This window comes from Narcine bancroftii, chromosome 7, assembly GCF_036971445.1.
Source record: "Narcine bancroftii isolate sNarBan1 chromosome 7, sNarBan1.hap1, whole genome shotgun sequence".
Taxonomy (NCBI): Eukaryota; Metazoa; Chordata; class Chondrichthyes; order Torpediniformes; family Narcinidae; genus Narcine; species Narcine bancroftii.
This window is the reverse complement of record NC_091475.1, coordinates 184,816,739-184,828,332: the sequence shown is the minus strand read 5'-3', so window position 1 is coordinate 184,828,332 and position 11,594 is coordinate 184,816,739. Positions and strand designations below refer to the sequence as shown.

At 36.2% G+C, this 11,594-nt stretch overlaps 1 protein-coding gene across 2 annotated transcripts in view; it reads left to right on the top strand.

Moving 5' to 3' along the window:
- Positions 1-35: 35 nt before the first annotated feature.
- The window catches only part of sparta (spartin a), an 85,263-nt gene continuing 73,704 nt past the window's right edge, over positions 36-11,594 (top strand). For both annotated transcript variants that reach the window (XR_011342291.1, XM_069891681.1), the window contains exon 1: positions 36-106. Coding sequence is in view for 1 of the 2 variants with exons in the window: in XM_069891681.1 (XP_069747782.1) it covers positions 88-106 (19 nt within the window). In the remaining variant the exon portion in view is untranslated. The remainder of the gene's footprint in view (positions 107-11,594) is intronic.

Below are 11,594 nucleotides of genomic sequence, written 5' to 3'. Positions count from 1 at the left end.
ACCTCCCCCGCTGAGCATGCGCAGATGGCAAAGGAGCGCACGGAGGATGAGGACGGGCGGCGAAGCGGGAGGTCGGCCATCTTTGTAATGGAGACAGTGGAAGCGGGTAGGCTGCCAGTGAATAGGATTAATTCTCATCATCTCTTTATCGTGGCAAACGAAATATGACCGGGCCATGTGGAGTTCTTAAGACATTTTTAAAGAAATATGAAAACATGTGCTGACCAGGACCCCTCATCAGATCACTTTTTTTAAAACTTCATTTTACATAAATACATTCATACAGTTTAAACTTTTTTACACATCAAATATATTAAATATCTGCAAAATTCCACCCCCCCCCACACACACACACACACACAAATGCAGGAATATAACAGCTCTCATTTTTCATAATTCCTTTTCAAGGATATCCCATCATTACATACATGGAAGGGTCAAATTTAGAATTGGATCCCCACATAGTCCAAGTACAGTTGCCATACTTGGATCTTGTCATACTTGTCATCTTTATTCTTTAAATTCTGAGTAATTTTCTCCATGGGTATGCAACTACATCAACTTCAAGGTCCATCAACCAAAGAGAAGGGGTGGGTTGGATTCCCAGGTGATTGCTATGCACTTCTTGGCCACAAAGCGTATTTGAAATTTAGTCAGTTTGTAGCTCACATCCATAAGGTTGCCCAGAAGTACAGCTCTGGATTGCAGGGGAAAATCACTCCTGTTGTTAATGTTTCAGTGATATTGTGCCAAAATGATCTTACCATTACGCACGACCAGGTAGAATGTAAAAAGGTTCCAATCTCTATTCTACATTTCAGATATTGATTTATGCAGTTTCTGTGGCGTGAAATAGAGTTGATGCAAAAAATTGTATTGAACCAGACCATATCTCACATTGATCATTGACGTCATACTATCCAAACAACAATAAGACCAACAATCCTCTGGTATTATAACACCCAGGTCCGACTTACACCTCTCTCTCAACCTATCTTGGCCCGGCTTAGCACTTTGACCTTGGAGAACAAAAAGCTTCCTAGTTATAAATGTAGGTGTATTTACCCAAGACACAGTGGTGAGTTAAGAAAAATTGTTGTTGTGATTTGAGAGCAAACTGTTCTGCCAGTTGCGAGTCTATGTGCAAGGCTATCACCCACACTCAGGTATCATTTTTGGGCAATTGGTTGTAGCATCAACCAGTCTATTGAACCTATTTGAACTACTTGAACAGCAGAGGTTCCTAAATTATGATACCTGGCCATTGACTACGTGGTTGACTACAGGATAGTCTATAATCCTGCAAATATCAGTACGCAGATGAAAAAGATACCTTACAACCACTGGGGGAGGTTTGGCCCACACTAATACCTCAGAGGCTGGTAGTGTAAGGTTACATTCTGACACTGGAGTATCGTTTTGGGCAGCTGGATGCATAACCAACCTGGTCTATTTAACCTATTTGGAAACAGTGTTTTACCCCATTCAATTACGATACTTGACTATAATTTTTTCCTGCTTAGTGAAAGGGTCAGTTGGCAAATGATTTAGTATACCTTGCCACAAGGAAATAGCATTTGGGATCATTTGGAACTAAGGCTGGGAAATAGGTCAGACTATCAATAAAAGCTGGGATGGGTATCCAGGGCAAACAATGTGCACATCAATCTTAACCATGGTAAACAATACTATATCCTGTCAGTGGTATTAACTAAGAAACTAGGAAATAAAACATGGCCAGCAGGAGAGATGTGGAACACAGGTACAATTGCCAATGCTGAACAACTACTGTGGCAAAAAGAAGCCTCTAAGAAATGAAAAATAGAATTAGAGAATGGAAGGAGGAGGTTTCACAAAAAGTTGAATGAGGAAAGGAATAAGAATTGGAGGGTTAATGCAAGTAGAAGAGGCATAGCAGTTAGCACTCAATATGGACAACATAAGACATGGCAGGTATTGCAGTCAGAGTGTGACTGGCATGATAAACAATAACAGAAGAGGGATAAGTGTGACAGAGTTCCATGTTGTGTATTGGCCTTTGTTGAGTGGTTTTGTGTGGAAAAGTGACAGTTTGCATTTAAGAGCCAAGGTGAAGGTGGACTGCTGAGAGAGTGGGAGACAGACTGGGCATGTGCAGAAAATGATCAAAAAATGTCTGGACTTAGATAATAAACCACCACTGGGGGTGCTGTTGTTACATAAGTCCAGGATTAAACCAATTTGGAAGCTTTAGGGGCGATGGACTTGTTCTTAGTTATCAGTCATCTGAGTTTGACTCAACCTCCAGCTTGAAATTAAAAATAAATGCTGAGTGTATAAATCACCAGCAGAAAAACCAGCAACTATGAATATTGACCAGTTCATAGCTAACCCTTCAGTGGTTAATTTAAAAATGGCTAAAAAGTCAGAACTGATGGTAATAGTTGGCAAGTTAAAACTTCTTACAGTATGAACTGGGATGAAAAAAAAAGGAAATTGCCCAAAAGATTGTTAAGCACTATGTATGAAAGGAGATATTTGAAGAAGGTGCATTAGAACAATTTCCAAAGGAGAAAACTTCAGAGGAAGTAAAGTTGGCTTTGAGAAAACTAAAAATGGAGGAGAGAGAGAAAGAACGGAAGCATGAGCTAGAGCTAGCTAAATTAAAGCTGATCCTAATGCAAGGAGAGAGAGAAGCCCAAAACCCATGTGCTGGTCAGGAGGAGAGGTTTATGGTCAGTAGAGAAGTGAGGTTAGTTCCTCCATTTGAGGAAGCTGAAATAGACCAGTATTTTCAGCATTTTGAGAAAGTAGCTGTAAATTTAAAATGGCCAGTGGTCACTCCTGCTACAAAGTGTTCTTAAAGGGAAAGCCCAATAGGTGTATTCGTGTCTCAGGTACAACAAGCAGCTGATTACGAATTTGTAAAGCAGGCTATACTCCAATCTTATGAACTGGTCCCAAATGCTTATAGACAAAAGTTCAGGAGTTTAAAAAAAACAGCAACCTGGATTTTGCTTGAAGGAAGGTTGTGTGTTTTGATTTATTGAGGGAATACATTCTGATTTTTTTTTCACACCATAAACCACATTGACCATGATACATACATTTTCCTTTTCAAATATATACAGTGCCATTTTCTCCCCCCCCCCCCGCCTCCCATCCCACCCTCCCTACCTCACCCCATCCATTTAAAGTACAAAATCTAAGATACATTAAACCAGTCCAACAATGTTGTCATTCAATAAAAATAAACAAGAAATTCCACTGAGTCAATTCTTTTCATTTCCTTCTCCTTTCGTTAATTTAGGTAGTGAATGTCCCGGGTAGGTTTTCTCTATTGTGTTTCATGTAAGGCTCCCATATTTGTTCAAATATTTCAATATTATTTCTTAAACTATATGTTATTTTTTCTAATGGAATACATTTATTCATTTCTATATACCATTGTTGTATTTTCAAATTATCTTCCATTTTCCAGGTTGACATAATACATTTTTTTGCTATGGCTAGAGCTATCTTAACAAATCTTTTTTGTGCACCATCCAAATCAATTCCAAATTCTTTGTTTTTTATGTTACTTAGGAGGAAGATCTCTGGATTTTTTGGTATGTTGTTTTCTGTAATTTTATTTTATATTTGGTTTAGATCTTCCCAAAATTTTTCTACTTTCTCACATGTCCAGATTGCATGAATTGTTGTTCCCATTTCTTTTTTACATCGAAAACATCTGTCAGATACTGTTGGGTCCCATTTATTTAACTTTTGAGGTGTAATGTATAGCCTGTGTATCCAGTTATATTGTATCATACATAACCTCGTATTTATTGTATTTCTCATCGTTCCAGAACATAACTTCTCCCATGTTTCCTTTTTTATCTTTATATTTAAATCTTGTTCCCATTTTTGTTTAGTTTTACCATTTGTTTCCTCATTCTCCTTTTCTTGCAGTTTAATATTCATATTTGTTATAAATCTTTTGATTATCATTGTATCTGTAATCACATATTCAAAGTTACTTCCCTCTGGTAACCTCAGACTGCTTCCTAATTTGTCCTTCAAGTAGGATCTCAATTGGTAATATGCCAGCACTGTATCTTGAGTTATATTGTATTTATCTTTCATTTGTTCAAAGGATAATAATCTATTTCCTGAAAAACAATTTTCTATTCTTTTGATCCCTTTTTTCTCCCATTCTCTAAAGGAAAGATTATCTATTGTAAAAGGGAGTAACTTATTTTGCGTCAATATTAGTTTTGGTAATTGGTAATTTGTTTTATTCCTTTCTACATGAATCTTTTTCCAAATATTGAGTAGATGATGTAATACTGGAGAACTCCTACGTTGTACCAATTTTTCATCCCATTTATATAATATGTGTTCAGGTATCTTTTCCCCTATTTTATCTAATTCTAATCTAGTCCAATCTGGCTTTTCCCTTGTTTGATAAAAATCTGATAGGTATCTTAATTGTGCGGCTCTATAATAATTTTTAAAGTTTGGCAGTTGTAAGCCTCCTTGTTTATACCATTCTCTTAATTTATCTAGTGCTATCCTGGGTTTCCCCCCTTTCCATAAAAATTTCCTTATTATTTTCTTTTAACTCCTTGAAGAATTTCTCTGTCAAGTGTATTAGCAATGCCTGAAATAGGTATAATATCCTTGGGAAAATGTTCATTTTAATACAGTTTATCCTTCCTATTAGTGTTAATGGTAAATCTTTCCATTGCTCTAAATCGCCCTGTAATTTTTTCATTAGTGGATAATAATTGAGTTTATATAGATGGCCGAGATTTTTATTTATTTGTATACCTAGATATCTTATTGCTTGCATTTGCCATCTGAATGGTGATTCCTTCTTAAATTTTGAGAAATCCACATTATTGATTGGCATTGCTTCACTTTTATTTACGTTAATCTTGTAACCCGACACTTCTCCATATTCCTTCAATTTCTTATATAATTCTTTTATTGATAGTTCTGGTTCTGTGAAGTATACTATCACGTCATCCGAAAATAAACTGATTTTATATTCCTTGTCTTTTATTTTTATCCCTTTTATATTATTTTCTGTTCTTACCAATTCTGCTAGTGGTTCTATAGCTAACGCGAACAATAAGGGTGATAGTGGGCATCCATGCCGTGTTAACCTGCTTAAGTTAAATTGCTTTGATATATATCCATTTACTGTCACTTTCGCCAATGGCCCCTTATATAATGCTTTAATCCAATTAATATACTTCTCTGGTAAACTGAATTTTTGCAATACTTTGAATAAATAATTCCATTCTACTCTGTCAAAGGACTTCTCTGCGTCTAAAGCAACTGCTACTGTTGGCGCTTTACTCCCTTCTACTGCATGAATTAAGTTAATAAATTTACAAATGTTGTCTGTTGTGTGTCTTTTTTTAATAAATCCAGTTTGGTCTAGATTTACCATTTTAGGTACATACTCTGCTAATCTGTTTGCTAATAGTTTAGCTATTATCTTATAATCTGTGTTAAGTAATGATATTGGTCTATATGACGCTGGTGCAAGTGGATCTTTCCCTTGCTTTAGTATTACTGTAATTATTGCTGTTTTATATGAATCTGGTAAGCTTTGTGTTTTATCAATCTTGTTGATTACTTCCAGGAGGGGAGGAATTAATAAATCTTTAAATGTTTTATAGAATTCTATTGGGAATCCATCCTCTCCTGGTGTTTTATTATTTGGTAATTTTTTTATTATCTCTTGTATTTCTACTATTTCAAATGGTTCTGTTAATTTATTTTGTTCCTCTATTTGTAATTTTGGTTGTTCAATTTTAGTTAAAAATTCATCTATTTTGCCTTCTTTCCCTTCGTTTTCAGTTTGATATAATTGTTCATAGAATTCTCTAAAGTTTTCATTGATCTCCGTTGGATTATGTGTGATTTGTTTGTCTTTTTTCCTTGATGCCAATACCATTTTCTTAGCTTGTTCTGTCTTAAGCTGCCATGCTAGAATTTTGTGCGTTTTATCCCCTAGTTCATAATATTTCTGTTTTGTCTTCATTATGTTCTTCTCCACCTTATATGTTTGTAGTGTTTCATATTTTATTTTTTTATCTGCCAATTCTTTTCTTTTAGTTGTATCTTCCTTCATTGCTAATTCTTTTTCTATATTTACTATTTCCCTTTCCAACTGCTCTGTTTCCTGATTATAGTCCTTCTTCATCTTGGTTACATAACTTATTATTTGCCCTCTAATGAACGCTTTCATTGCATCCCATAGTATAAACTTATCTTTCACTGATTCCGTATTTATTTCAAAATACATTTTAATTTGTCTTTCAATGAATTCTCTAAAATCCTGCCTTTTATGTAGCATGGAGTTTAATCTCCATCTATACATTCTTGGAGGGATGTCCTCTTACTCTATTGTCAATATCAAGAGTGAATGGTCCGATAATATTCTAGCTTTATATTCTGTTTTTCTTACTCTATCTTGCATACGAGCTGATAACAAAAATAGGTCTATTCTTGAGTATGTTTTATGTCTACCCGAGTAATATGAATATTCCTTTTCATTTGGGTGTTGTTTCCTCCATATATCCAAAAGTTGCATTTCTTGCATCGATTTAATTATAAATTTGGTTACTTTGTTCTTTCTGTTAATTTTTTTCCCAGTTTTGTCCATATTTGAATCCAAATTCAGGTTGAAATCCCCTCCTATTAATATGTTCCCTTGCGTATCTGCTATCTTCAAAAAAATATCTTGCATAAACTTTTGATCTTCTTCGTTAGGTGAATATACATTGAGTAGATTCCAAAACTCCGAATATATCTGACATTTTATCATTACATATCTCCCTGCTGGATCTATTATTTCCTCTTCTATTTTAATTGGCACATTTTTTCTAATTAATATAGCTACTCCTCTTGGTTTTGAATTATACGATGCTGCTGTTACATGTCCTACCCAATCTCTCTTTAATTTCTTGTGCTCCAATTCAGTTAAATGTGTTTCTTGCACAAATGCTATATCAATTTTTTCTTTTTTCAGTAAATTTAGCAGTTTCTTCCTTTTAATTTGGTTATGTATTCCGTTAATATTTAAAGTCATATAGTTCAGCGTAGCCATTTCATACTTTGTTTATCTTCCCTTTCCGTTTCTCCATCATCACCTTTCCTTCTTATCCATTTCTGCTTTCTTGTTTTGAACACTTTATAAGACAACATTTCTAAAACATCAAACATTTTCCTTATTCTCCTATTTAAAACTTCTTTAACCCCATTCTCCCCTCCCCCTCCTGAGTTGCCCTTTATCCCTTGGCGGGCAACCATATCTCCCCTCTCCATTTGGATTTGCGAATTCACTCGCAAACGTCAACTGATTTTGTAGTGACCGTAACTCCTCCCCACCCAGACCCCCCAAGAAAAGGTTTCAATTTTCATATGTAACAAAGGTCATTCTTTTAATTCCCTCCTTAATCCCTCTATTCCCTTTCCCTCCCTTATTAATTCTTGTCTATACTCTATATATTTTCCTCTAAATACGGATACATTCATATATACACACTATATATACATACATATAGTTCGTGGTCATTTTTACTCTCATTACATGTCTTCATCTCTCTGCTTGTTTTGTAGTTGTTCTGCAAATTTCCTTGCTTCCTCTGGATCCGAGAATAGTCTGTTTTGTTGCCCTGGAATAACTATTTTAAGTACCGCTGGGTACTTTAACATAAATTTATATCCTTTTTTCCATAAGATCGTTTTTGCTGTATTGAACTCCTTCCTCTTCTTCAGGAGTTCAAAACTTATGTCTGGATAGAAAAAAATGTTTTGACCTTTATATTCCAGTGGCTTTTTGTCTTCTCTTACTTTCTTCTTTGCTTTCTCCAATATATTTTCTCTTGTTGTATATATTAAGAATTTTACTAAATGGATCTTGGTTTTTGCTGCGGTTGTGGTTTCGGGGCTAAAGTTCTATGTGCCCTCTCTATTTCCATTTCTTCATGTAATTCTGGTCTTCCTAGGACCCTGGGGATCCAATCTTTTATAAATTCTCTCATATTCTTGCCTTCTTCATCTTCCTTAAGGCCCACTATCTTTATATTATTTCTTCTATTATAGTTTTCTATTATATCTATCTTCTGAGCTAACAGCTCATGTGCGTCTTTAACTTTTTTATTAGATTCTTCTAATTTCTCTTTTAAGTCCTCTACTTCCATTTCTTCAATTGTTTCTCGTTCTTCCATATTTTCCACTCTTTTTCCTATCTCTGACATGGCCATTTCTATTTTATTCATTTTTTCTTCTGCATTCTTAATTCTTCTTTTTATCTCATTAAATTCTTGTAATTGCCATTCTTTCACTGATTCCATATATTCTTTAAAAAAAGATACATCCATTGTCTTGCCTTTCTCTTCTTCCATTTCTTTCTGTTCTTCTTCTTCTTCCTCTGGGTTGACCATCTGTTGTTTCCTTGTTTTCTTTTTACCCTCTTCTTTCTTGTTGTCGTTATTATCTGTGTTCTGCACCTGCTGCTGTGTTGCAGGTGTCTCTCTCAGCTGTGGAGATCGACTCCGCAGCTGTTCCCCCCTCTTGTCTGTGTGTTTTTTTTCATGCGCATGCTCATGCACGGTTGCGCACTTTTACTCGGCTCTGTGAGCCATTTTTGTAGTCCCGAGCCCGGGACTTCCACTGACCTGAGGGAGCGGGCTTCTCTCTACGCGGCGGGCCTCTTCGGACGGGTAAGGCCTTCACCTTCTTCTTCCGACATTCTTTCTTCCTCTTTTCTTCCCGTTGTTTTCGACTTTTCTCTCTTCGCTGACATTTTCTTCTCACCTTTATTTTTACTTTATTATAATTTTTAATCTTTGTGCTTTGTGTGTTTTTTTTTAACTTTTCGGGAGAGGGCTGGTATTCCCTGACCGGCCACTACTCCATCACGTGACTCCTCTTCGAATTCATTCTGATTGAGGAGATTAAAAATTGTGTTCCTGCTGATATTCAAGTGTACTTGGCAGAGAAAAACATAAAAACTTGGCAAGAATTGGCTAAATTCGCAGAGGAACATGCTTTAACCCACAAACCTAAGTGGAAAACCTTTCAAAGGAATACTGCTGATAATCCAAGTAGAGTAGAAAAAAAATCTAGAAGTGAGGTTAAAGGAAGAGAGGAAAAGAAATGGGTGAAGGAAAAATTTTCGAGTGTTATTTGCCACTATTGTAAGAAGTCAGGGCATATAATAGCAAATTGTCCTGTACTGAAAAGGAAGAAAGAGAAAGGGGTGGTACCAACTGCCTGTGTTCAGAGTGAGAAAGTTAGGGATATTTTTAAACCGTTCATGACTGAAGGTTTCATTTCGGTTAAAGAAGGATCCAATCAAGTGCCAGTTAAAATCCTGCGGGATACTGGAGCAGCCCAATCACTTGTATTAAGCCACGTTTTGAATTTTGGTGAGGAGACCGATACTGGAGATGTGAATTTAATTAAAGGCATTGGTGATGAAGCAGAGCCTATACTTTTGCATAGAATAGTGATGAAATCAGACTTAGTTAATGGCCCAGTTACGATAGGAATAAGATCAAGTCTGCTGGTGGATGGAGTTTCTCTTTTGTTAGGGAATGATTTAGCAGAGAGTAAAGTCATACCTGCAGTGAAACTCACAAGTCATTGATTTATGAGTCCGAAAAGGATTTGGAAATCTACCCTGTGTGTGCCATTACTAGAGCCATGTCTAGAAAAAAAGATAGAGGTAGAGAAAATCTGTGATGATCCTGTAGTGGAGGCAAGCATTGAGGACAAACCTAAGGATCCAGCTTTGCTGTTGTCAAGAGAAGAATTAATAGCTAGACAAAAGCATGATCCTGATGTTGCTGGGATAAGAGATAAGATTCTGTCTAACCAGGAAATTGAAACTGTGCCAGTAGGTTACTTTGTTCAAGATGGAATATTGATGAGAAAGTGAAGACCACAAGTGATACCTGCCAGTGAAAACTGGATGGTAATAAGGCAAGTTATAATTCCCAAAACTTACAGGAATGAAATATTAAAGTTGGCTCATCGTACACCTTTAGGAGGTCATCTTGGAGTGAAGAAGACGGTAGAAAAGATAAGGAAACAAGTTTTATTAGCTGAAATTAAGAAAGGATGTTGTGAACTTTTGTAGAACCTGTCACACTTGTCAACTGGTGGGCAAGCCTAATCAAGGACCACCAGTGGCACCTATACAACCCACCCCTGCTTTCAGGGAGCCCTTCTCAAAAGTGATAGTAGATTGTGTTGGCCTATTGCCAAAAACCAAAGCAGGAAATGAATATTTGTTAACACTCATGTGCAGAGCTTCAAGGTTTCCAGAGGCTATTCCCCGAGAAACATTAAAGCAGACGATTGTGAAGCCTATGCTAAAATTTTTCACACTGTTTGGCCTACCAAGGGAAATTTATTCGGACCAAGGGAGTAATTTTATGTCTGGAATATTTCAACAGGTGGTGTATGAATTGGGAGCCCATCAAATTGTGTCATCTGCCTATCATCCTGAAAGTCAAGGGGCCTTGGAAAGATTTCATTTAACTGTGAAAAATATGATGAGGGCTTATTGTGTGTAAAATAATAAGGATTGGGATAAAGGAATCTATTTGTTATTGTTTGCTGTGAGAGAGGCAACTCAGGAGTCTCTTGGCTTTAGTCCATTTGAGTTGGTGTTTGGTCATGAAGTCAGGGGTCCATTACTATTATTGAACGAACAGTGGATACATAATGATATACAATCAAATCTGTTGGATTATGTTTTCAAATTTAAAAACAGAATTGAATTTGCCCATCGTTATTGAATGAAAATCTACCAGGACCAATACCTGAAGAGGGTGCACAAAATCAATGAACCAGTGCGGACTCGAAAGGCCAACATGGCCTGTTTCTGCTGGGTAAATGGTTATATCAGGCTTGCGAGATGGCAAGGAAAAATTTAAAAACTGCTCAGGAAAAAATGAAAATTCAGTATGATCAAAAAGCAAAAAATAGGGACATTAAACCTGGTGACAAGGTATTGGTTTTGTTTCCAATGCAGTCAAACCCTTTGAGAGCTCAGTTTTCAGGACGATATAAGGTGAAATAAAAAATTAACCAGGTCATCTATGTCATTGAGACGACTGATCGTCCAGGAGAGACACAGGTCTGTCACATGAACATGCTTAAACCTTACTTTGAGAAAATAACTGAGGAGGAGATTAGGATTTCAACCAAGGTGCTAGTTATAGAGGAAAGTAAGGAGGAGATAAGTTTCATGGAAGGTCATGGAGCACAGAAAGTGATAAGCCCCAGGCTGGAAAATTCTATAGTTTTGCGAACCTTAGACACCAAGTTAATGCATTTGACTAAATCAGAAAGGGAAGAAATGAAGACATTATTTATGAAATGTAAGGATATATTCCCAGATGTTCCAAGAAGAACATGATGTGGAGGTCAATAAGTCTGTTAAGCAGCATAATAATCTCTCTCTCTAAGATCTTTTGGCTTCAATTTACCAAACAAACTGAATTTTTAAAATTATCTTTGCTTTGGTTGAGATCGAAGTTTTGTCAGTCTTGTGTGTTTTGTGTCTATACATATGTTATATTTAGGCTGGGGAATTTATTAGT